The sequence below is a fragment of the Gorilla gorilla genome, chromosome 1 (genome assembly GCF_029281585.2).
Source record: "Gorilla gorilla gorilla isolate KB3781 chromosome 1, NHGRI_mGorGor1-v2.1_pri, whole genome shotgun sequence".
Taxonomy (NCBI): Eukaryota; Metazoa; Chordata; class Mammalia; order Primates; family Hominidae; genus Gorilla; species Gorilla gorilla.
In genome coordinates, this window is record NC_073224.2 from 41,722,255 (window position 1) to 41,745,439 (window position 23,185).

General features: G+C 41.5%; 1 protein-coding gene across 5 annotated transcripts in view; it reads right to left on the minus strand.

Moving 5' to 3' along the window:
- Positions 1–23,185, minus strand: part of KCNK2 (potassium two pore domain channel subfamily K member 2) — a 200,641-nt gene that overhangs the window by 144,142 nt on the left and 33,314 nt on the right. Inside the window, exons 1-3 of one of the 5 annotated variants that reach the window (XM_063708610.1) lie at positions 10,604–10,937; positions 10,234–10,329; positions 5,761–6,071 (exon numbers count right to left, since the gene is read on the minus strand). In XM_063708610.1, coding sequence (XP_063564680.1) covers positions 5,761–6,071; positions 10,234–10,252 — 330 coding nt within the window. In that variant the 5' untranslated portion in view covers positions 10,253–10,329; positions 10,604–10,937. Of the gene's footprint in view, positions 1–5,760; positions 6,072–9,024; positions 9,724–10,233; positions 10,330–10,603; positions 10,938–23,185 lie in introns of those variants that run through there. The other 4 variants (XM_063708612.1, XM_055379004.2, XM_004028394.5 and 1 more) reach the window with 4 other exon arrangements.

Genomic DNA, 23,185 nt, shown 5'->3' on the forward strand with positions numbered 1-23,185 from the left:
AGCTTTCCTTCCAAAATACATCCAGAATCTGATCGTATCTCACAATCTCTTAGGTCAAGCCCCCCTCATTTCTTACCAGGATTATTACAACAGCCTCCTGCCTGCCTCCCCTGTTTCTACCCACTGCCTTGTGTGGTCTATTTTCAACACCACAGCCAGGGAAATCCTCTTGAAATGTAAGCCGGAGCTGGATACTTATCTGCACCAAAAAGCCGAACTCCTTATGATGATGACTTCCAGGGCCCTACATGACCTGGCCCCCATTACCTGCCTGACATCACCTTCTACCTCTCCATCCCAGCAACCTTGTAGTTCTTCTACATGCCAGGAACTCTCCCCTCGGTGAGAACCTGCCTGACATCACCTTCTACCTCTCCATCCCAGCAACCTTGTAGTTCTTCTACATGCCAGGAACTCTCCCCTCGGTGAGAACCTGCCTGACATCACCTTCTACCTCTCCATCCCAGCAACCTTGTAGTTCTTCTACATGCCAGGAACTCTCCCCTCGGTGAGAACCTGCCTGACATCACCTTCTACCTCTCCATCCCAGCAACCTTGTAGTTCTTCTACATGCCAGGAACTCTCCCCTCGGTGAGAACCTCTGTATGTGGTGAGCATTCTGCCTAAGTGTTATTCCCCAGACAGCTACTTGGCTATTTCCCTCACTCTTTACTTAAAAGTCACCTTATTAGTGAAGCCTCCTTAGTGACCATATCTGGAATTAATCACCAACACCATCCAACATTTCCTAGCCCTCTCCACTGCTTTACTTTTTCTCCTAAAACTTGTTCTATCAAACATATTACCTTCCCCAGCAAATGTAAACTCACGGATGGTACAAATTTTCTTCTGATTTTATTCTCCACCGTCTTTCAGCACTTAGGACAATGTACACAGTAGGCATTCAACAAATGTTTTTGAATGAATGAATGATTATGGAATTAATATAAAACAATGTTTTGTTTTGTTTTTAAAGGCCACTATCACTGGTATTCTAGAGAAGGCATGTTTATTTATTTATCCTGTAGCTCCGAGTATCCTCTGCTACACAGCCAAGTGCCCACAAAACTGACACCAAGTGGAGGAGTAGGCCTAGGATAAAGCCCACCTCCCTGGTATGGAACAATGCTCCATGGTCTACTTTGTCAAACCTGCTCATGCCCCTGCCCCTCACACCCAGATATTCAGTTACTGGAACATACCATGCCCATTCTGCTTAGAATGTCCACTATTCCCCTCGTCTTCCCCTAGAGCACTCTGAGGCACCTTAAAATCAAGTTTCCTTTCACATCTTCTGTATCTTCCTCTCATTAAATGCTTAATTTCTTCCTCAGGGCCCCAACATGTAGGGATTCCAGCTCCAGTCTGTAAGTATTTCTATGGTAATGCTATTGTACCTATGTTAATAGCTATCTCCTTTGATTGACATGTAGGAAGGAGCGCCTTGAGAGAAGCCATGTTTTTTTTTTTCCATCATCTTAAATGGCTCAACACCCACCATTGAGGTAAACACATTGGAGGTCCTCAGTAAATGCCACTGGATGAACGAAAATGAGAGGCCTAGTATAAAGAGAAGATAATCCCTTCAGCAGGAAGACTCTGAAGATCTAGACCTGAGGCCACCGGATGACCTTGTCCAAACATGTCAGTTTCTTCACCACAAAACAGATAGAATATCTTCCCAACCTAGCTCAAGAAGGAGTGGAGCTCAAATTAGAAAACAAAAAAGTCGAATGTCCTATAAGATATTTTTACTGTCAATATATAGATCATAGATTTCACTCTATCTTTTAACCTTATAATTGATTCAACTAACACGGAAATAAATGAAGACCAGATATGTCTAATGTGACCATCCTCTACTGCTTTGCCACATTTAAATGGGAAAATACTGATATAATCCTGTTGTCCAGAAAGAATATTAAGATTCAGTTTATATACTTTTCATTTTGGAAAGAAAGATATGCTATATGTACAGAGAACTATAATATTCATTATACCTTAACATACGGAATAACAGGAAACTTTACATCAAATATTTATTAAATTATTTTTAAAAGCAGTAAATACCAGAACTAAGTGCTAGAGTTTATCCAAAGATTTGAATGACAGTTCTTCCACCACGCACTCTTGGAAACTGAAGCGCCCCTTACTTCAGTTTCCCTATAAGGTAAAAGCAGATAATAAGGCACCTACCTATTAGGGTGATTTAAGAGAGTTATGTGAGATAATATAGGTAAACAGTTAGAATAATGCCTTGCACATAGTAAGTGCTAATTAAATTTTGGCTATTGTTAATGGTATCCATGGCTCTTAAAATTTAAACAGGCGGGGTGCAGTGGCTCACATCTGTAATCTCAGCACTTTGGGAGGCTGAGGCAGGTGGATCACCTGAGGTCGGGAGTTCGAGACCAGCCTGACCAATACGGAGAAACCCCGTCTCTACTAAAAATACAAAATTAGCTGGCCGTGGTGGCACATGCCTGCAATCCCAGCTACTCAGGAGGCTGAGGTAGGAGAATCACTTGAACCCAAGAGGCAGAGGTTGCAGTGAGCCGAGATCACGCCATTGCACTCCAGCCTGGGCAACAAGAGCGAAACTCTGTTTCAAAAAAAAAAAGAAAAAGAAACCTGAACAATTTGCCATATGTGTTTCTGTACTGACATCACATTAGTTTAAATGTAATGGGAGTTGAAAATCATATTGCTCAAAACATGTCAGGTTGGCAAAGGTATCTGTTTTGATGTCTTTGCCCCTCCTCAACCTTGTCTTGAAGGTCCAGTGCCAAAAACAACACTTAGTACATACACACATGCTTCTATAACAAAAGAAGCAGTTGATCTCATCTGCCTTAATGCTCCATTATCTATATCTTCCCTCACCTCCCCAACCCCACCCTGAGACACAACCACAGCATGAAATCATGTTGCTATAGTCCAATCAGAGGAGTAATTAATAACCTAATGCCTGAGACCAAATTAGACTAACTGCACCTGATATTGGCCCACTGTCAGACCACTCCCTTCCTCCTCTGTCCTCACTCTCCATAATATGTAGCAGAATTTCTTCAACAACACTAGAACTGAAATGCTAACTACTCCAACTGTTTCCCCCCTCAGCACTGAAAGAAGGTAAGCTCCAAAAGAGCAGAGACTTCTAGGAAAAATGCCTGACCAAAAGATTCTGAAGATCTGAACTCTCATCCGAATGATGCTATCTAATCCTTAATGTTGTGGTATTGCTGCCCAATAGATAGACTTACGAGGTTTTAAGGGATCATTAAATGGGAAAATAAATGTGAAAAAAAAGATTGGGAAATGTATAAGAATCATATGAAGGAAGTGTAATTCTAATATATGATTATTGGCTTATTTACCTTCCTCCCTGTTTACACACTAATCTTGATCCTTGAAGTTATGGCATTGTAATGATTCCTTTTATCAAAATAAATTATGTTTAAAAAGAAAAAATAACTATCAAAACCATTGGATTATAAAGGTGAACAGTATAAGAGTAAATAATAGGTAATTTCTGCACTGAAAAATATTGAATTGGCATAAAAAAGATTTTTATGAAGCAAAAATAATCAGCAGAGAAAATTAATAAAGCTAAAATGGATTGCCCATGCAGAGCATAAAGAAAAAAATTAGGTCATATTTTGATTTCTGCTTGTTTCCATTTCAAAGACAATGTAGCAAAAAGTGATCAGTATTCACCACCAGATTGCTCCTACCTGCCATGACCTTCAAGTTATCTTTAGAGTTCTGAATAAATCTGGGTAATACTGGACAGTGAGACCATTTTCAAATTCACACATAATTTCTTCCAGTGTTGTCCTGAAATGCTGGTCATGTTTTTTTTTTTTTTCCTGTCCTGTCCAACCAAGCATCTCACTCCAGGTGATAAGAATGCAACTACATGAATCAGAGGCTACAATCCAATGAAGGGACAAGAGAGGAAAACAATAACCACAGAAAACAAATCTAACACTTTCTGAGCACCGAAACACTTTATGTGGATTATCTCTTTACCTCACAACAACCCTACTTGATAGATACTCTTTCCTCATTCCAGATAGATCATTTAAGGCTTAAAGAGGAAAACTACTTGTTTAAGATGACACTTCTAATAAGGCACTCAACTGCAGTTCAAAACGCATCCTGCCTGCTCTCAAAGTTGAAGCTTTTACTGCTACACCATGCTGCCTCCACCAAGATATCCAAGAGCTCTTCTTCAGAAACCGAGGGAAGTGGGGATTCTTCAAAGATTTTTAGTACCTCATAGGTCTATGTGGCCCAAAGAGAGAATGAAGTGAAAGTGATCTTACATGGGACCAGGGAAGGGGGCAGTTGGGACAATAATATTAGCTGACACTTTCACTGCCAATACTAAAAAGGTCACCATCATCTAAAAATCATAGAGAATTCAGTATATAAGTGAACAGCATTTTCAAAACTTAAGGCAAATTTTCAGATGCAGAAATTTCTGAATGTGGTAGAAACTAAATAGGTGTCAGAGAACACTAGTTTTGATATCTTTCAATAAAACTTGAATAAGAACGTGTATGCATAGGCTGTAAATTGAGAGGACTATGAAGGGCAGAGATAGTATCTTGAGATCCATGGCAAGAGGAAATGAGAGAAAGGGTCCTCAAACGAAAAGCAGGATTAAAGCCAACAATAATTTTTCCCCTCAATCCACTATTCTAACTCATTCAAACAATGTAAAACCAAATATGAAATAAGAAAGAACATGCTCAGATGATGACTCACAGATAATTTCCATTCCAATTTGAATTAAATCAGGTAAGAAAAGTAGGCTCTATAGGAAAACAAATGTGTATACAATTAAAACATTTTCAACAACCAGTCAAGTCACTCCTTGTGAGAAAATTCTAAAGTTTTCTTCTTCACTAAGGTCCTGATTTGACCAATGAATTGTTTTATGCAAAAGAAATCTACAAAAAACAGAATACTGCCATCTCTAAAGAGCCTAACTGAAACTTACTGTGATTAATTTTTAAAACAAAATGGTTTTCTGTAAGGATATTTTTCTGCTATTATAAAGTAAATTAGAACTAAGTTTTATTCAAAAACTCTTTTTCTGTGTACTAGTAAATTTCTCTTAGCTGGGGGTTAGAGAAGGAATAATTAATCACTTATCTGCAGATACTTTAAAAAGGTAGTCATCAAAGTTATACCTTGGCTTCAGAGGTAAGCTACAATTTATTGACCTGAGGGGTACCCATCTCAAGAGGGTCACATCATGAATTCGTCTTTTCTATCTTATGATGGCCACTGCCAAGATTAAAGCACATTTCTGTATATTTTGTTTTCCTCCCCTTTGCCACAGCAATGTTTCTCAGTTGACAATGATTATCCTAACCATGAGGACCTTCAGCGTGGTAACCCCAACCCCATGGATGTCCACTGGCACTTCTAAGAAAGGGCAAAGGGAAAGAAAGCAGGAAGACAACAGGAAAGAAATACAGAAGAACAGAATCAGAAGAGGATGTGAAGGAACACTGGGAGAGAGAACTAAAAGAGGAAGAGAAGAAAAAGTGGCAGAAGCGAGAATATAGGCAGGAGAAGTGGAAATGAGACAAAGAAACTGGGGAAAAGAGCTACATGTTAAGGCAAATGAGGTGGGATAGGGCTCCCACCAACATACCTGTAATACACTGGGCTACAAGTTGTCTCCTCCTATCACTTTCTTTCCCATTTGGGGGAACAGAGTAACAACTCCTCCCATGCCATTACCTGAATGAGTTCATCCAGCTCCGTCGAATTGACACAGGAATGTTGGGATATGAATGTTTGCTTCTGGATCACAATGGTGGTCCTCTGTGAAATCTCATGAGGCTGCTCCAATGCTTTGAACACGGTGGCTCCGATGATCAGATAGAGGACGACCACCAGGAATATCGTGGAGACCGTCTTCCATTTCATAACATTAATGGTCGTGTCACTCTCCACCCGGGAAGCAAGCACTGTGGGTTTCGTGGAAAACGAGAGCCTCGGTTTGGAGTTCTGAGCGGCAGATTTAGGATCCAGCAAGTCAGGTGCCGCCACTGACAACAACAGAGAATGAGGATTAGGTTGGAGGAGATGAGAAGGGAATTGGTCGGGCTTCTTCTTTAAGGGGTCAGAGAAGGTTGACTGAATTCCGCTCGCTCTCCTGGTGGAAGCTCTGGAACCCAAACCAGGAGTGCTGTCACTAGATCTCACGACCACATATATGGGTTCAAGGAAAGGGGGCTGGATCTGTGCTCTCTGCTGCTATTGGAGTTCAAAATGAGAGGAAAAAAACTGGAGTTGAACCAAGAAACTTCAAAAAAAGAAAAGAATGCCTGAGGGCTTCTTAATCAATTTCTAAATTCACATCTGTTCACTGTGCCAGTCCACAAAGAGATACTGAACTCCTAAGAGTTGATGGTACTTAACTAGATATTTGAATACTCAGGAAGACGGCTCATGGTTATTCTTGTTCTCAAGAACTTTATATCACAAGCAAGCAATATAAAGAACATTCTCTATTTTCATTTTAAAATTTATTACAATAAATGAATTGCATTATAAAAGAATTTGTGATCCAAACATTGTTGCTCAAAATAAATCATTCATCATTTTCTGGTAAAACATGGTGGTAAATAAACCACTCGATGGTCGAATCTTGTCTTTTTGCCTGTCCTCCAAAGTGGGCTCATGATGAAACATTCTCTGTATTTTGTTTTTCAATCTCTGACATGTTTTACCAATAAAAGTTACTGCTAATCATTGTGTCAATCCTAGACACAACCAAGAGGAGACAAGTAACTTCCTTTTCAAATGTGAACAATATCAAGAAAAAAAATGAAAACCGTGGCTCACACCTTAGACTGTCTACATGCTCTGTTCAAAGCCAATTGCTCCATTAGAGTGGATTTATATGGTTCCCTTACAAATTGCCATATACTCGGAGGTGACTATAAATCCATTTATTATTTATCACAGCTGTTCAAAAATATCATTAATGGATTTCTTTTTCAAAAATATAAGAGATACTAGACTTCTACTTGCTACGAGGAAAATAAAACACCTACTACTGGACATTTTGTGGAAAGACAACATTGAACTAAAAAAGGTTAATAGAATGGCTGAAAAATAAGACTTTTAAAAACCATCAACTCAAACAGAATAATCAACTTAAAGTCCATAATTGTTACAGATTTCAGTAAACTTGCTATCATGTATATAATATAGATTATAAAATGATAATCTTATCTAAAACACACTTTCAGGTAAGTATATAAGAAATCTCCATGGAATTGCACTCAAATACCCTACAGGCACCTGAAATTACTTCAGTATGAGAAGCTAATAAAAAATGCCAGTTTTCACATGGCTACCTACCCTGCCCTCTTACCTAACACTGTGAGTTAATTGTAGGCTACCATAGTTTTAATTCATAAAATACATCTCTAATTCCCCATCAAAAAGAAGCTTTGCAAACAAAGCTATTTAAAACACTAGACCTAAGTAGTGTTGTAAAATGATGGCAGAAGGCAGGATCCTCAATCAGCAAAGCTCCGAATGGATCTGATTTGGAAGAGATGAAATTAGAGCTGTGATGAGGTTTCTGTACCCATGGCTCCAAGTGGAGATTCCATGTACATATAGCTTATTACAGCAATTTCCTAAGGTTCAACCTACTACACAGAGGAATGCACATGTTTCTCTCCTGATACATTCACCTGTTCCAAATAAAGCCACAAGCTAGTAGATACCTTTAAAATATTTATAAAGACACCTTCACTCAAAATTAGCACTGGGCATGTGTTTAATGCTATAATTTAAAAAAAACTGTTAAAATGGAAGTGCTGATAATAGCTAAAATCACTATAATCTGCAGACTCCCCACAACCTCCTAGCTGCTTAGTGAGTCTGAGTGAAAAACAAGTCATAATTTAAAATTTAGCCATCTTTGGAACAAAAACAACAAAAAAATCACACAGAAGTTCCACAATTATCTCTCTAAATGAAGATTTCCAAGTCTCTCCTCCTCAGATCTCTGTGCTCTCCTATTTGTGATTTTTCACATCAGTGGTTTACACTCTGCAGAACCAGAAAGCACTAAGACTGTTTACCTTGATGACACCAAATCCCAATCTGAAATTCCATTAAGACATTGCCACATTGCCATTATATGCTTTTTGGGGAAAGGGGCAGGTATTTTTAAAATATTGTGTGTGTGTGTGTGTGTGTGTGTGTGTGTGTGTGTGTGTGTGTGTGCATTAACCTAATACATTTCCAGAAGGAGTTTAATTCTTTTAAGCTGTTGCCTTATTTTTTAATTAGCAGAAATATATGTAATGTACATTTGGCAGACAAAATGGACAGAAACTGATGAAATACCAAAATAATATTTTTTAAAAATAAAAGCAGACTTTTATCTTTAATACAGGGAACCTCTTGGTTTCCACCTCCACGCCATTTGATGTATGATCAGGGAGAGAAGCTGCCCCTTCCACACACACTCAGCACCGTCACTACCCACTCCCCTCCCCCAGCTCATCACAGTCTTCTGTTAATCCCGGTCTTCTGTTCTCACCCAGATATGTCTTCGCTCCAGCGGCGACTGACCACTGAATAGCAGGGGAAGCAAGCTTTTTTCAGCACCACTGCCTGTCCCACCAGGCAATGGGCAACAAGTGTGACCGGGGTCACCATGAGTCCTGCCTGTCGGCTACTCCCAAGGGCTGACCCTCCTTCTCCATGGGAGACTCCCCCAAGGTGTTCCAAACCCATACCTCAGGCAGATGCAAAAACCCCGGGCACCGGCGGGAGAGGGGGGAGAAGCGGCGAGGAGAGGATCTGGCAAGGGTTTGCCTCCAAATCCAGATTATGACCCAACACTTTGGACGCGAAGCGAAGATGGGAAACGGCCGCTTGCTGAGAGGGGGCATTTGCAGTCCTCCCAGAAAAGGCTGGGGCAGGAGAGCGTGCGGCCAGAGGGGTGGGGGTACCGGAGGGGGGGGGTCTCACCTCCTGCTCTATAGCCGGGTCTCTCCCGCGAGGCGCTGGGAAGCATGAGGCATGCAGCATTCAAAATGTTTTTTGAAAAAGACGGACTTGAAGCTTTTTTTTACAAACACGCCATTGTACTCACTTCTTATTCAGAGACGGGCTGCGCGCTCCGAGCTGCACGGGCAGGCATTTTCCCCGGCTTTGTTTTACAAGGTGGGGAGAGCGGGGCTGGACGCGGGAGGGGGCGGGGGGGGGAGCGTGAGAAGAAACGAAATCGCGGGAAGGAGGGGACACCGGCGGGCTGGGCAGAGGGCGAGGCGGAGGCCAAGTTGGGCTTGGGCGCCGCCGCCCCCGCGCGCGCCTGCTGCCGGGCCCGGGTCACCCGGAGAGCGCGGGCGACCCGGGTCCCGCGCCTGCCCGCCGCCGCCGCCGCCGCCGCCACGCGCTCAGCCCCGGGCTGCTCGCTGGCCCGGCCCCGGCACGGCGCGGCGCGGGGGCGGTGGGTGCAGCCCCAGCTGCCGTGCGCCCCGGCGTCTTTGTGCGCGAGCCTCGCTCAGCCCCTCTTCGCATGTCTTTGTGTGTCTCCCCCCGCAATGCCCTCCGTGCCCCGCGGGGGGTGTGTGGCACGGTCCGGGCGCCCGCAGCTCTGCAGCCCTCCGCAGCTCTGCAGCCCTCCGCTGCTCTCCCTTCCCGGCTCGCTCCTGACGCCCCTTGCCGGCTCGTTTCCCTCCTTTCGGAACTCCCTCCTCTTCGCCTCCTCCCCCTCCTGTCTCACCGCCAGGGCTTGCTTCCCCGCACCTCCTCCTAGCCCTACCCTTGCCTGCGTCGCCCCTGCAAGATGCTCCCTTCTAAAGATCCTCTCTTCCCTCTTCCTGGGGGCATAACCCCTTGGCTCACCTGCTGCCTCTTCCCCTCTCAGCCCCTTCCACTAACCCCCATCCCCACCCCGCTATCTGGCATCCACATCACACTGCGCTGCATCCTATCTCCTTCCCCACCAGCGTTCGGGGTGTGGGACCGGGTGTGGGACCAAGCTCTGGGACGCGAGTCCTTGGACCCCTGCACTAGGGCGTCCTCCTCGCCCTCGTGGCCCCCCAGACCTGTACAGGCAAGTGTCCCCGTTGGCGCCTTGAGACCCCTGGAGTAGGGGAGGTAATGAAGACCCTGGCTTCTTCCAGTCTACACCTTCGGGAAGGGTTAAGGAGTCACCAGCTCGCCCCACTTCACCTCCGGCGGTGCTGGACATGAGCTGGGCGCTATAATCTGCAGAACGTCCCGGACGGAAAAGGATGGGGAACGCACCTGGAGCCAGGGCGAAGACATCTAGAGATGCAAAGGGAATGGAAGAAAACCCGGTTAGGTTCTCTCGGAGCAAGACCCCTTTGCTGGAGACATAGGTTTCTAAGCGCGGTGGGTGGGAGCAGCAGGGTGGGAGCAGCAGGGTGGGAGAACTCAGACTCCAGCCTGAACTTAGCGCTCCCCGACCTCCTCCCCATCAGGATCCGTATTTGGCAGGTACCAGACCCCGCCCAAACTCCAAGACCCCGGCGTAGGGACAGCCAAACTCGCAGCGACAGGGGGACGGAACGGAGCCCACCAAGGAGGGGAAGAAAGCCAGGAGATCAGACGTTGCTGTCGTCGTAATAGGCGAATTCTCTAACAACACACGTGATGTAGCAGAACTTCAATCCGTTTCTAAACTCTCTTCCTTCCCACTTTCTCAGCGGGAATCCCCTGATGACCTCCACCCTCCCACCCCAACTGCTGTTTGCCAGAGTTTTTCTTCCATAACTGCTGCTCGGCCAGATTGGAGTATTTTCCCAGTTACAAGAACTTCTTAGTGAAAAATATAGACGTAATTGTAGGAAAAAAAAAACTTGTAAATCTTTTGCAAAACTGTTACCGTCAATGATAAAAATGCAATTTTTTCTAGATTCCAGAATACATTCAGCACCTCTTTCCCCTATTTAAAAAAAATTCCTAATATCCTTCCTGCTGGAATTCAAACACATTTTTCTCAACTTATGTGCTCAAAAGTAATACAATCAGATGTCCTTTCTAAAATGTGAATCTGATCCTCTCACAATCCTTACAAAGTCTCTAGGTCACCTATAATGTGCTTCCTGATCTGGCTAAATCTTTTTCACTCTTAAGTCTTCCTGGGCAGTTACCTTCCCTCAGTGCCCACCCCACACACAGACCAACTTTACATGACTAAGGTATTTTATCAGTAAGATTCTCTAGAGAAATGGAACATATGTACACACACACACATACACACATTTGCGTGTACGTGTGTGGGGTAACAGATTTATTTTAAGGAATTGGCTCAGGATGATGGGGGCTGGGAAGTCCCTCTGAAATCTACAGGGCAGCTCTGGCAGGCTGGAAACTCAAGAGTCGATGCTTCAGTCTTAAGGCAGAATTTCTTCTTTTCCAGGAAATCTAATTTTTGGCTCACAATTGCTTGTGATATAGGCCCACCAGCATTACCTAGAGCAATCTCGTTTTGAAGTCTTATTGTAGATGCTGAACACATTTACGAAACACCTTCACGGCAACACTTAGATTTTAGATTCGTGTTTGATTAAATAACTGAACACTGTAGCCTAGTCAAGTTGACACATAAAACTAACCATCACAGGTGTTACCCTGCAAATCTCCATGCTGCCCAGAAATTTCCCTGGAATCCTGGCCAGTCAGGTGTTTTACTATTTGCTTCCCAGGTCAACTTGTCTTTCATCTGTCTTTATACTTGTCACATGATGTTTTGCTTCTTTAAACTAGATTGTATGCTCAGTGAGGGCATAAACCATATCTCTCTGTTCACCATAATATCTGCAGTAACTAGCATCTGCTGCTAAATACGTGTTTGATAAACATCTGAGTGAAATCGTTATTCCTACTAAATAGCTGACATTTTCTTATATTCACCTGGTCTCCCTCCAGGTATTTGGAACCAGGGTATATCCTACATACATGAGAAATGAGATGAATTCACTATATTCTGAATCATTTTCTACCCTGTCTCATAGGCTCTTTGTTCTCCAGATGAAATTTCCTCAAATTTTTTTGAATATTATTTTCATTTTTCCCATTTTGTTCTGCAATTCGATGATTCTTTTTCATTCCCCCCTCTGAGTTTTCTGCAAATCTAACCACATCTTGCCCAGCACTAGTCCTCTGTCAAACTGGCTAATGCTTACTAGACTGGGAGATTAATAGTTTGAATATGCCTGTTTAATAAATTAAATATGTTTTGATATATGCTTGCATAGCGCTTCTGTTTTTCCAGACTCATGGAACTTAGGTCTCATCATGAATCCCAAATGCTGGATTGCCATCTTCCCTGCTTTTTGCTATCAATTCATACATAGTAGTTGTCCTCCACATTCCCCTTTGTATTATTTTCATTATTAGGCCCCACATTCATGTAGGGTGCTTGGGGGTTGAGGGAGAAGTGATGTAACTTACAGAGATGTTAAGATAAAAAGATAAAATTTCAGACTGTAACATTAACAGGAATCATCCCAACAAGCCAAAGGCTCAGCCTCACAAATAATTTGAAAGAATCAAGAAACCACCCAGTCCTCCCACAGTCTGCCCCCGTTAAAAGCCCTCTTGTTCCAAATGTAGACTTACTCATGCTGTTTGAAGTAAGAGGGAAAATAATGTAGTATACTAATTTGTATGTCATTGCAACTGGAGGTACGAGGAAATAGGATGGTTTATCCCATTTAACTTTATTCCTGCATCACTCAGTGATATGGTTTGGATTTGTGTCCCTGCCCAAATCTCAAGTCAAATTGTAATCCTCAATGTTGGAGGATTGCCCTGGTGGGAGGTGATAGGGATCATGGGGCCAGACATTCCCCTTGCTGTTCTGATAATGAGTTCTCATGAGATCTGGTTGTTTAAAAATATGTAAGCTCTTTTAATATCTGCAGTAACTAGCATCTGGTACTAAATATGTGTTTGATAAACATCTGAGTGAAATCATTCCTTCACTCTCTTCCTCCTGCTCCAGTCATATAAGATGTGCCTGGTTCCCCTTCACCTCCTGCCATGATTGTAAGTTTCCTGAGGTCTTTCCAACCATGCTGCCTGTACAGCCTGAAGAACTGTGAATCAATCCAACCTCTTTTCTTCATAAATTACCCAGTCTCAGCTAGTCCTTTATAACAATGCAATAATGGACTAATTCACTCAATATATATAAGCCCCATCGAAAGTATAATAGAAAGAAAAGATGGAATATATTTATTTCATGCTGCAGGACTACTCAACACCTCTCAACTTTAATTTAATGAATAAGCAAACTGAAATTATATAATTAAAAAATTTAGCTCTCCAAAATTCCATACTTCCCTTATTCTGGTGCTTTCAGATCTATTGTTCTGCTCCAACTAGCAGCATGAAATCTACAAGACTTCACTTTTATGTTTATTTTGATTTTTGACCTTGGCCTATTCAAAATGTCATAGTGAAAATTAAAATTAAAAAATGAGAATGTCACTGCCTTTTCTTGCAGTTCCAATCATATCTAGGATTTTGGAGTCAAAGAGACGTCTGTGGGTATTCTGCCTCTACCATTTCTGAGCCATGTGAATTTGAAGAAGTCACTTTTTCCTTCTGAACATCAGTTTTCTCATCTATAAAATGGAGATAATACACTGAACTCACAAGAGATTGTTGTAAGAATCAAAGTGAGACAGCATTTATGTGTTCAGTATGTCCATTCCTGATATGGTTTGGCTCTGTGTCCCCACCCAAATCTCACCTTGACTTGTAATCTCCATAATTCCCACATGTGGAGGGTGGGAACAGGTGGAGGTAAATGAATCATGGGGGCAGTTTCCCCCATGCTGTTCTCATGATAGTGAGTTAGTTTCATGAGATCTGATGGTTTTATAAGCATCTGGCATTTCCCCTACTGGCACTGATTCTCTCTCCTGCTGCCCTGGAAGAGGTGCCTTCTGCCATGACTGTAAGTTTCCTGATGCCTCCCCAGCCATGTGGAACTATGAATTAATTAAACCTCTTTTTTATATAAATTACCCAATCTCAGACATTTCTTCATAGCATTGTGAGAACAGACCAATTCAGTTCTAAAAAGAGTTTTATTATCTCCTTCATTTGATCAACCCTATGAACCAGGGGAGCTCCTGACCAAGCAAGAACACCAATGAATTCCAACTCTATAATACAATCTTGTCCAGCCTGCAGCCTGCAGGCTACATGCAGCCCAGGATGGCTTTGAATGTGGCCCCACACAAATTCATAAACTTTCTTAAAACATTACAAGGTTTTTTTATGATTTGCTTTTAGCTCATCAGCTAACATTAGTGTTAGTGTATTTTATGTGAGGCCAAGACAATATTCTTCTTCTTCCAATGTGGCCCAAGGAACCCAAAAGGCTGGACACCCTTGCAATGGATCTTGCCACTTATTTAATCTTCTGAGCAACACAATTGCACAGGTATGAGAAGATGAAAAATAAATCACATTCATCAGATATTTACTGAGTGCTTAAAATTCTGATAAGCCATAAGAAGAAGGCACGAGGTAAAGTGGGAGTATTTACTTCTAGAGGGTCAGGGAAGGCTGGTGTAAAGAAGTGACGTAAAAATTAGATTCTGAAGATGAGATGAGCAAGGGTGGAAAGGGAGAAGCATAATGGAAAGAAAGGGCTTCCCCAACAGAGAGAAGAGCTCGGAAGAAGACTGCAGCTGGAAGAAGCTGCGAGAATTTGGAAAGCTCAGAGAGTGAGGCTTGGTATGGAGAGTAATCAAGCTGAAGAGGCAGGTAGAAACCAGGTCAGGTGGCATCTGGATTTTAATTAATGAGACCTGGATGAATTTTCATCCCAGAAGAAATCTCATCAAGTGCATTTTTAAAAAATCCCTCTGGTTGCTATGTGCAGAACAGGTAGAAGGTGAACAAAGAATGTAAGCATGTAGATAAGTGAATTTGGACATTATTGCTTTAGCCCAGGTAAGGGTTTCATAGCGATATTGTTGGGAGTAGATTGGAGAGTTGCCAGTAGATCAACAGGGCTCTGCGTCCCATTGGATGTGGGGAGTGGGTGGTGACAGAGAGGGTAGGCATATTCCTAGAAGTTCCAGTTTACTAAAAACTCAGGGAGAGAAAACGGTTAGGCAGTACTTCGATGAAATGTCTTTCTGATGTCCTTCCCAAGGCATTTACCACCCCTTCTCATACCTGCTGTGTTTTATATGAGACTCATCCCTGATTGTGAATGGAGTGTGTGTCTTGGGCCTCAACCAATATAGTCAGAATTTCTCAGCTTCTCAACTGGTTCAGGCATGGGCCTATGACACACTCAGAAAAGCAACTTTTGCTCTATACCACTGACCTTGAGCCTGAAAGCCTTGGAGGCTACTATGCTAAGAGGAGAGGAGAAGCTGCCTGAGAGTGAAGCAATACAGAGCAAACCGAACCATGATGACCAAGTCCAGGTGATAACATTTGACCAATCCTCCATGTCAAACCACACCTTAAGCCACATACATATTCTTCTTGTTTAAGCCAGTTCGTGTTGAGATGTCTGACACTTGATATCAAGAGCCTTAATTGAAACATTGCAATGCAAGAAATAGGAGAAAATGACAAATAACTCAGCTCTGTGGGGGGTCCCTAAGTTGACCCCCGCAATGATTCCTGCCTCATAGTATTCAGGTCCTTGTGTTTCACCCCTCCCCTCGAGTGTGGCTGGATTTACTGACTCCTTCTGATAAATAGAATATGGCACAAGTGATGGAATATCCCTTTCAGTATTAGGTTACAAACAGTCTGGGGTTTCTCCTTTATGCTCTCTCTAGCTCTCTCTTGATTCTCTTTCTGTGGTAGAAGCCAGTTTCACCATCATAAATCAACCCTCCAGAGAGGTTCATGTGAGTAAGCCTTCAGGTGGAGCTCCTGAGGCCTTCCAACAGCCATGTAAGTGAGCTTGAAAGCAGGTCCTTCTCCAGTCAAGCCTGGAGAAGACAGTAACCTCAGGCAACACCTTAATTTCAGCCATTTGAGAGACCCTGAGCCAAAACCACACAAGTAAGATGCTTCTGCATTCTTGAGCCTCAAAAACTGTGAAATCATAAATGAGTCTTGTTTTTGCTGCTCAGTTTTGGGCTAGTTTTCTATGCACCAATAGATAACTAATATAACCTCTAAGAGTCTAATTCCAAGCCAGACTATAAAGTTTCAGACCTGATACACAAATTATTTTAAGAAGGCAATTTTTCAAAGGCCAAAATTTATTCATTTTGAAGAATTCATATTCCTAAAATTAGAATGTGTTAATGAGAAGGGAGTTGGACATCACTGGAAGAATGGAAAAGGGAGCAAAGAGGTAAACGTTAGCAATGTCCGTACAAGCATTGTCTACAATTGTAGATCTCAAACTTCAATGTACATTAGAATCACCTCAAGGGATCATTAGAGCACAGATTATGGGACCCACCCCCAAAGTACCTGATGCTTCTTGCCTGGGGTGGGCCATGAATAACAAGTTCCCCGGTTATTCTGCTGATGCTGCTAGGGCAGGGACCACACTTCGAGAACCACTGGATGAGAGGCAGGATTCTAGTTCATTCTGCCCTGATAGCTTGGTGGTGAGAAACTGGCAGTTGTGAGAAACTGGGCAGTGCTGAAAACCTGGGCTACATGGCAACTCAGGTCCTCTACCAACATGGCTGGCTAGAAAAAATTTGTGGCAGACACTGGCACATAACAACATCCACTTTCAAGCTTAAAAGTGTGAAGTTCAAAAGTTCTTTTGATTTGCAACAGCACTACAAATTTTTTGCCATTTATGCCAATAAATATATGTATTCATTCAGTAAACCAGTACTTATCAAGCACCTACTATGTAGCAGAAAGAGATTTTCCAGTATTTGGGGATATAGTGGTCAAAAAGATGCAACAAATCCTTGTCGTCATGGAGTAAACATACTAAGGAAAGAATGACACTAGTGAAACTGTGTCCATATCTATTCAGTAAAACACCATTGAGTTCCTGAGTGGGTTTCAAATTAAAGTGCCTCACCCTGAAATTTTTTTGAATGTTACTTTACCATAAAACTTTACAAAATTCATTAAAATTGGCTGGTTCATTTCATACAAATAAAAATTCCTAAAATATATGACATTCAACAATATCTCTTTAACAGCTTTGCATATTTGCTTACATTAAAACAAACATATACACCCAAATATATGAAGAAAGGTAAGTTTTTAAATGTAAACAATGGTCTTTGCTTTATAATAATAGTTCTTAGTCTGATATGATTTCTTTTTAGTTTTGAAAATTCATGCAGGTCAAAACACCCATGTTTTGCATATAAAGATTAGTGCTTTAATCAGTGTACATACAGCATATGTTAATTATTTAAATTAAGATAACATTCATATTTAACTTTGCCCAACAGAGAATAAGATATTGAATAAGGGCATTGTAATAAAAAGAAATCTTTATTTAATGATACTCTGTTATAACAGAATAAATTCAGAAAACATTAGAATTTACTCCATTTTCGGGAGGAAATTCTGCTGTGGGATTTCTTTTTCCCTTTCAAAGCTGAGTGACATAATAAACTCTCACTAGGAAATGAACACGGCATATTTAGACTTCAACGTTTCTTACCTCTGGCATCACAGGTAAATCCTCCACTGACAATCCTCTACCAACAATGAATTTGTCAGATAATTTTTTAAGTGTGCCAATACTAGGCAAAGCAATTATATCAAATGTGATGCTTTTAAAAAGAATCAGCCATAAATCCAGAACGAACTGCAGCATTCTCAGTGTTTCTTGATGGCTTTCATTATCTAATGAATTTCTAGCACATCCAGTACTTTATTTAAAACTTATATTTGTTGTGAACATTTGCCAGTCCAGCATTTTGCCTTCACCTGAGATCACAAATTCTGTTAGCACTGAATGTGGCTTTATGAAGAGCAAATCAATACAATTTCCCTTCTAAAATGAATTCACAAGACATAAATGGAATAAAAAAGCAAAAAGAGGATGTGAGTATTTGGAATCTCCTAAAGACATTTTTAAATGTGTTCATTAACCAAAGATGTTGACTTCACCCTATATATATGGAATCCAATTCTCCCTTTTACCTTTTCGCATCATGATTAAATGAGCCATATGAGGCTTGCTCAAGGCCACTTGTTAAGTTTATGGAAGGATTGAGATTAAAAATCCATGCATCACCCTGGGGCATTTCGTTCTAGAAGAAAACCCTTAAACATAGAAGAAAGTGTCTTTTGTGGAATTTCAAAATCCGTTAAGATGGCTGTGTAATCTCCCCAAATTGTACAAAGTGATCAAGGCAAGACTGCCACCACCATTACCTCAGTCACCTCTCCTCAGGCCTCTGCTCCACTGATCTCCAGTCCATTTTCCACACTGAGTCATGTGGAACTTTTACAAACAAAATCTGGCTTGAAGTATTGAAGTTCTCATTAAAATCCCACACTAGCTTCCCATTGCCTTCAGGATAGAGACTACATCCCTAAGGGCATCCCAGGGCCATAAACATCCTGTCCCGTCAATAATAATAACAAGAACAGGAATCATAATATTAAGTAACACCTATCAAGGGCTTACCATGTCCAGCCATTTCACTCAGTATCTCATCTAATCCTAATAAGACGCATGTGAGGTAAACACTGTTGTTATCCTCAAAGAAGTTAAGTAACTTCCCCAAAATAGCACAGCAAGTAAGTCAATACACCTTGCTATATAGGGCCCACACCTGCAGGCTCCATGATTTTCTCTCTGTGGTTTAGTCACTGGCCGGATTCCAGTTTCTTGAATGTATCTTACTCTTCCTTCTTTCCTTAGAGGCTCCACACATACAAGTCCTTCCAGCCTAGACTGTACCTGTCTCCCTCATTACCAGAAAAATAAGTTCTATTTATCCTTCAGACCTCAGTAAAAACACATCTTCCTCAGAAAAGCTCCCCTAACCTCCAAACAAGATCAACCAATGCATCCCAACATATACTCTCACAGCACTCTGCACCCTCCATTTATTACCCCTTTGCAAGAATTATCAGTGCTTGTTCCAACTGTTATTTAGTAACTTTCTGTGTTTCCTAGGGCTGCTATAACAAAGTGCCAAAAACTCATGTAGCTGAAGTAACAGAAACATGTGGTCTGCGGGGTAGAAGTCAGGAATTCAGGTGTCTGCAATTCCTTGCTCTCTGTGGCAGCTCTAAGGAAGAATCCTTCCTTGCTTCTTTTGGGTTCTGGGGCTTACCAGCAATCCTTGGTGTTCCTTGGCTTGTAGACGCAGCGCTCCAGTCTCATGGCCACCTTCTCTCTGTGTGTCTTCACATCCTTTTCCCTTTGTGTGTATCTGTCTCTGTGTCCAAATTTCCCCCTTTTTAAAGAACACCAGTCATATTGGATTAAGGTCTATCCTAATGACCTCATTTTAACTTCATTACCTCTGTAAAGACCTTATTTCATAATAAAGTCACATTCTACGGTATTGGGGTTAGGACTTCAGCATATCTTTTCTATTATTTATTGTAGTCGGGGGACAAAACCCAGCCCATAACATTGCCTATAAGACCAAAACAAATTCCAAGAGACAAGGGACCTTGTCGTCTTGTTCCTCAGCACAATATTTTATATGTAGTATGCAAAAAATCATTATTTATTAAATGAATGCAAGACCATCTTTAAGAGGTATATTGTAAGGATGCTGTAGTTAAGCAGAATTCAGAATCTCTGGATTTCCAACACCTACAGCACCAGGCAGGTAACATGCCCACATGAAGTGGGCCCAGAGAACTGGAGAAAATATTCTCATCAGCTTTAGTTGATTACTGCTGTGAGAGAATATAGACCCAGTGTGTTAGACCTTCCAACTTTTCAAGAGAAGCCTGACATCCAAATTGTTTTTAGAAGAAATTTTCCAATTTTAAGAGAGGCAACTAATGCAATTTTTAAAAATAAACATTGTTTATGGCAAATAAAATGTGTTTGCAGGCTAAACATGGTCTTAAGTTCTCCTGGTTGCAGCTTCTGCACAAGCTCTCTTGCCTGCCACCATCTAAGACATAACTTGCTTCTCATTCACCTTCAGCCATGATTGTGAGTCCTTCCCAGCCATGTGGAACTGTAAGTCAATTAAACCTCTTTCCTATACAAATTACCCAGTCTCGACTATGTCTTTATTAGCAGGATGAGAACAGACTAATACAGGTAACATCAGATATCCTGTGAGATCACACCGACAATAAAATGCAATGGGTCTATTTACTCATATAGTGTAAGCGTTAAAATATCTCACTTCAACAGCAGTCATGCAGGGCCAGCACTAAGGAGATACTTTCCTCTGGAGTAAAGTGTAAATAGTGTCAAAACACACACTAATCAAAATAAATAATAATGCAATATTTTAAAAATCAACATTAATACAAAACTCCATGTTGAACAAAAGATTACAATTATAGACAAAGGCAGGATCTAACCTTGCACTTGCACAAGTTGGCCTCACTTGCCTTACCCTAATCCTTGCCTGCTTGCCAGTTTCACTGACATTTACCCTCCCCACTGGATCACTGTTTATGGGACCTATCTTCTATTGCATTGATTTCCCCTTCCTGGAGCTCCAGGTATTGTGGTACATTACAGAAGAAGCAGCTACTCATCCACCCAAAATTTTATGCCCAAACATGCATTGCACAGAAATTTTGATGATGCAATTTATGCCTTCTGCAGATTCTTCTGTTCATCTCCCTTCTCTGAAAGAATAAATCATTTCTTTTCCTACAAGGTGGTACCACTCACTTCTGATGGAATTGCTATAATTATAGCTTTCTCCTAGGCTTTTGCTTATTACCTGCTGACTTCTGCAACACTACGAGATGCTTCAGATGGGGATGTGTTTCTAGTCCTGCAACAGCCTGCTACTGGAGCATAACAGATGCAGGCTAGTTACCATGGAATGCTCTTATGTTGATTCAGTTCTCAGCTCGGAAATCACAACTGAAGGGTTTTAAGGCTTGATATTATAGAAAGCACTTCTGACCTTTCCTAAGCGTCACTCAAAATATAGACACTCTCATCTATCATCCCTGCAAACCCCTCTATGTGATAATGTGCATGGTTAGGTAATAACTGAGGACAAAATGTTGATTCAGGGTTGTCACAAGCTTCTTTCAGACCTTGAGAATCACAAGACATGTCAAAATCACACCAGAACTAACATAGCCAATTATGCAAATATATTTATGGAGTGTCAAAACACCCATTGGGAGAACAATTGGAACCAGCATGGAAACTTCACTAGTTCAGAATTCTGGTAACTATAATTTAAATAAAAACAAGATATGATGAGGAAAATTAAGCTTGGCCCCAAGTTCCCATGGAATCTGTTTCTTCATATAGTAGAAGTAAATTAATTAGAAAAATTTAATTAGATTAATAATTGATTTGATTAATTTAATTTGCTCAGGACAATTGCCTGATCATATATTCTGAGTATATTTCTCTGTGAAACTTTCCCTCTTCTTTACCTCTGATAAATTTGATCATAATTGCATGTGTCTTGATGTATGCTCATAGCATCTTTTATGCTGTGTGTCTTTTTGTCTGTATGTCTGGCTTCCTCTACTAAGCTGAAAGCTAATAGGGCAGCTGAAGGAAGGCATCTGATATGGTTTGTCTGTGTCTCTACTCAAATCTCATCTTGAACTGTAGCTCTCATAATTCCCATGTGTCATGGGAGGGACCAAGTGGGAGATAATTGAATCACGGGGTCAAATCTTTCCAGTGCTGTTCTCGTGATAGTGAATAAGTCTCACAAAATCTGATGGTTTTATGAAGGGGAGCTCCCCTGCACAAGCTCTCTTGCCTGCCACCATGTAAGACACACCTTTGCTCCTCATTTACCTTCAGCCATGATTGTGAGGCCTCCCCAGCCATGTGGAACTGTAAGTCAATTAAACATTAAACCTCTTTCCTTTTTTTTTTTTTCTTAATCTTTTTTTTTTTTCTTTTTTTAAGACGGAGTCTCACTCTGTTGCCCAGGCTGGAGTGCAGTGGCGCAATCTCGGCTCACTGCAAGCTCCACCTCCCAGGTTCACGCCATTCTCCTGCCTCAGCCTCCCAAGTAGCTGGGACTACAGGTGCCTGCCACCACATCCGGCTAATTTCTTTTTGTGTTTTTTTTAGTAGAGATGGAGTTTCACCGTGTTAGCCAGGATGGCTACGATCTGCTGACCTTGTGATCCACCCACCTCGGCCTCCCAAAGTGCTGGGATTACAGGCGTGAGCCACTGTGCCCGACCTAAACTTCTTTCCTATATAAATTACCCAGTCTCGAGCATGTCTTTAATACCAGCATGAGAACAGACTAATATAGCATCTCATCTGAATTATTCTTTGATTTCTTAGTGCACATGATGAGTATTCAAATATTTTTTGAATGGGTGTAAGTAACCACCATTACCCCAATACACACAAAATCACCAGTTCTTATTAACTCCAAGAAAGATTACATCATAACCATGACTTTTATCATCAAAAAGCATTTTAATTCACACCAAGGGACTTCGGGTACATTGAAAGTCATTGTGCTCCCTCCATGACCTTCATTATCCCAAGTAATTCTGTTACAACATAGATTCACATGAAAATTAGCATTGTTTACAGATAAAGACTGTGAACTACCTAGATTTGAATTCGGGCCCAGCCAATTGTTAGTTGTGCCTTGGTTTCCTCAGCTGCAAAACAGGGGTGAAAACTATATAAACTCCAACTTGTTAATGAGATCCCAAAAAGTTAATATTTGAAAATGTGTTTAGAATAGTGCCCAAATATATTAAGAACTCAATAAACATTAGTCACTATTAATACTAGTATTACCACTGACAGCACTGAACCATGGAAAGAGGGAAGGAAGTGGGTCTGGGAAGAGAACACAAAAAGGAGGAGGCCAATTATCCTCTGGGGCTTGGCCCAGAAAACACTGGAAGCTGGCTTTTAGGAATCAAATGAGCAATTGCAATTCAGGAAGTAATCAGGTAATTCAGGTTGCAAAAGAAGGAGTCAAATTCCAGCCCCTCTGTTCCAGAAAGGAGAGGACCCTCCAACTTAGGCAGCTCCTTCCTAGGGCAGAGAGCTTTTGCTAGA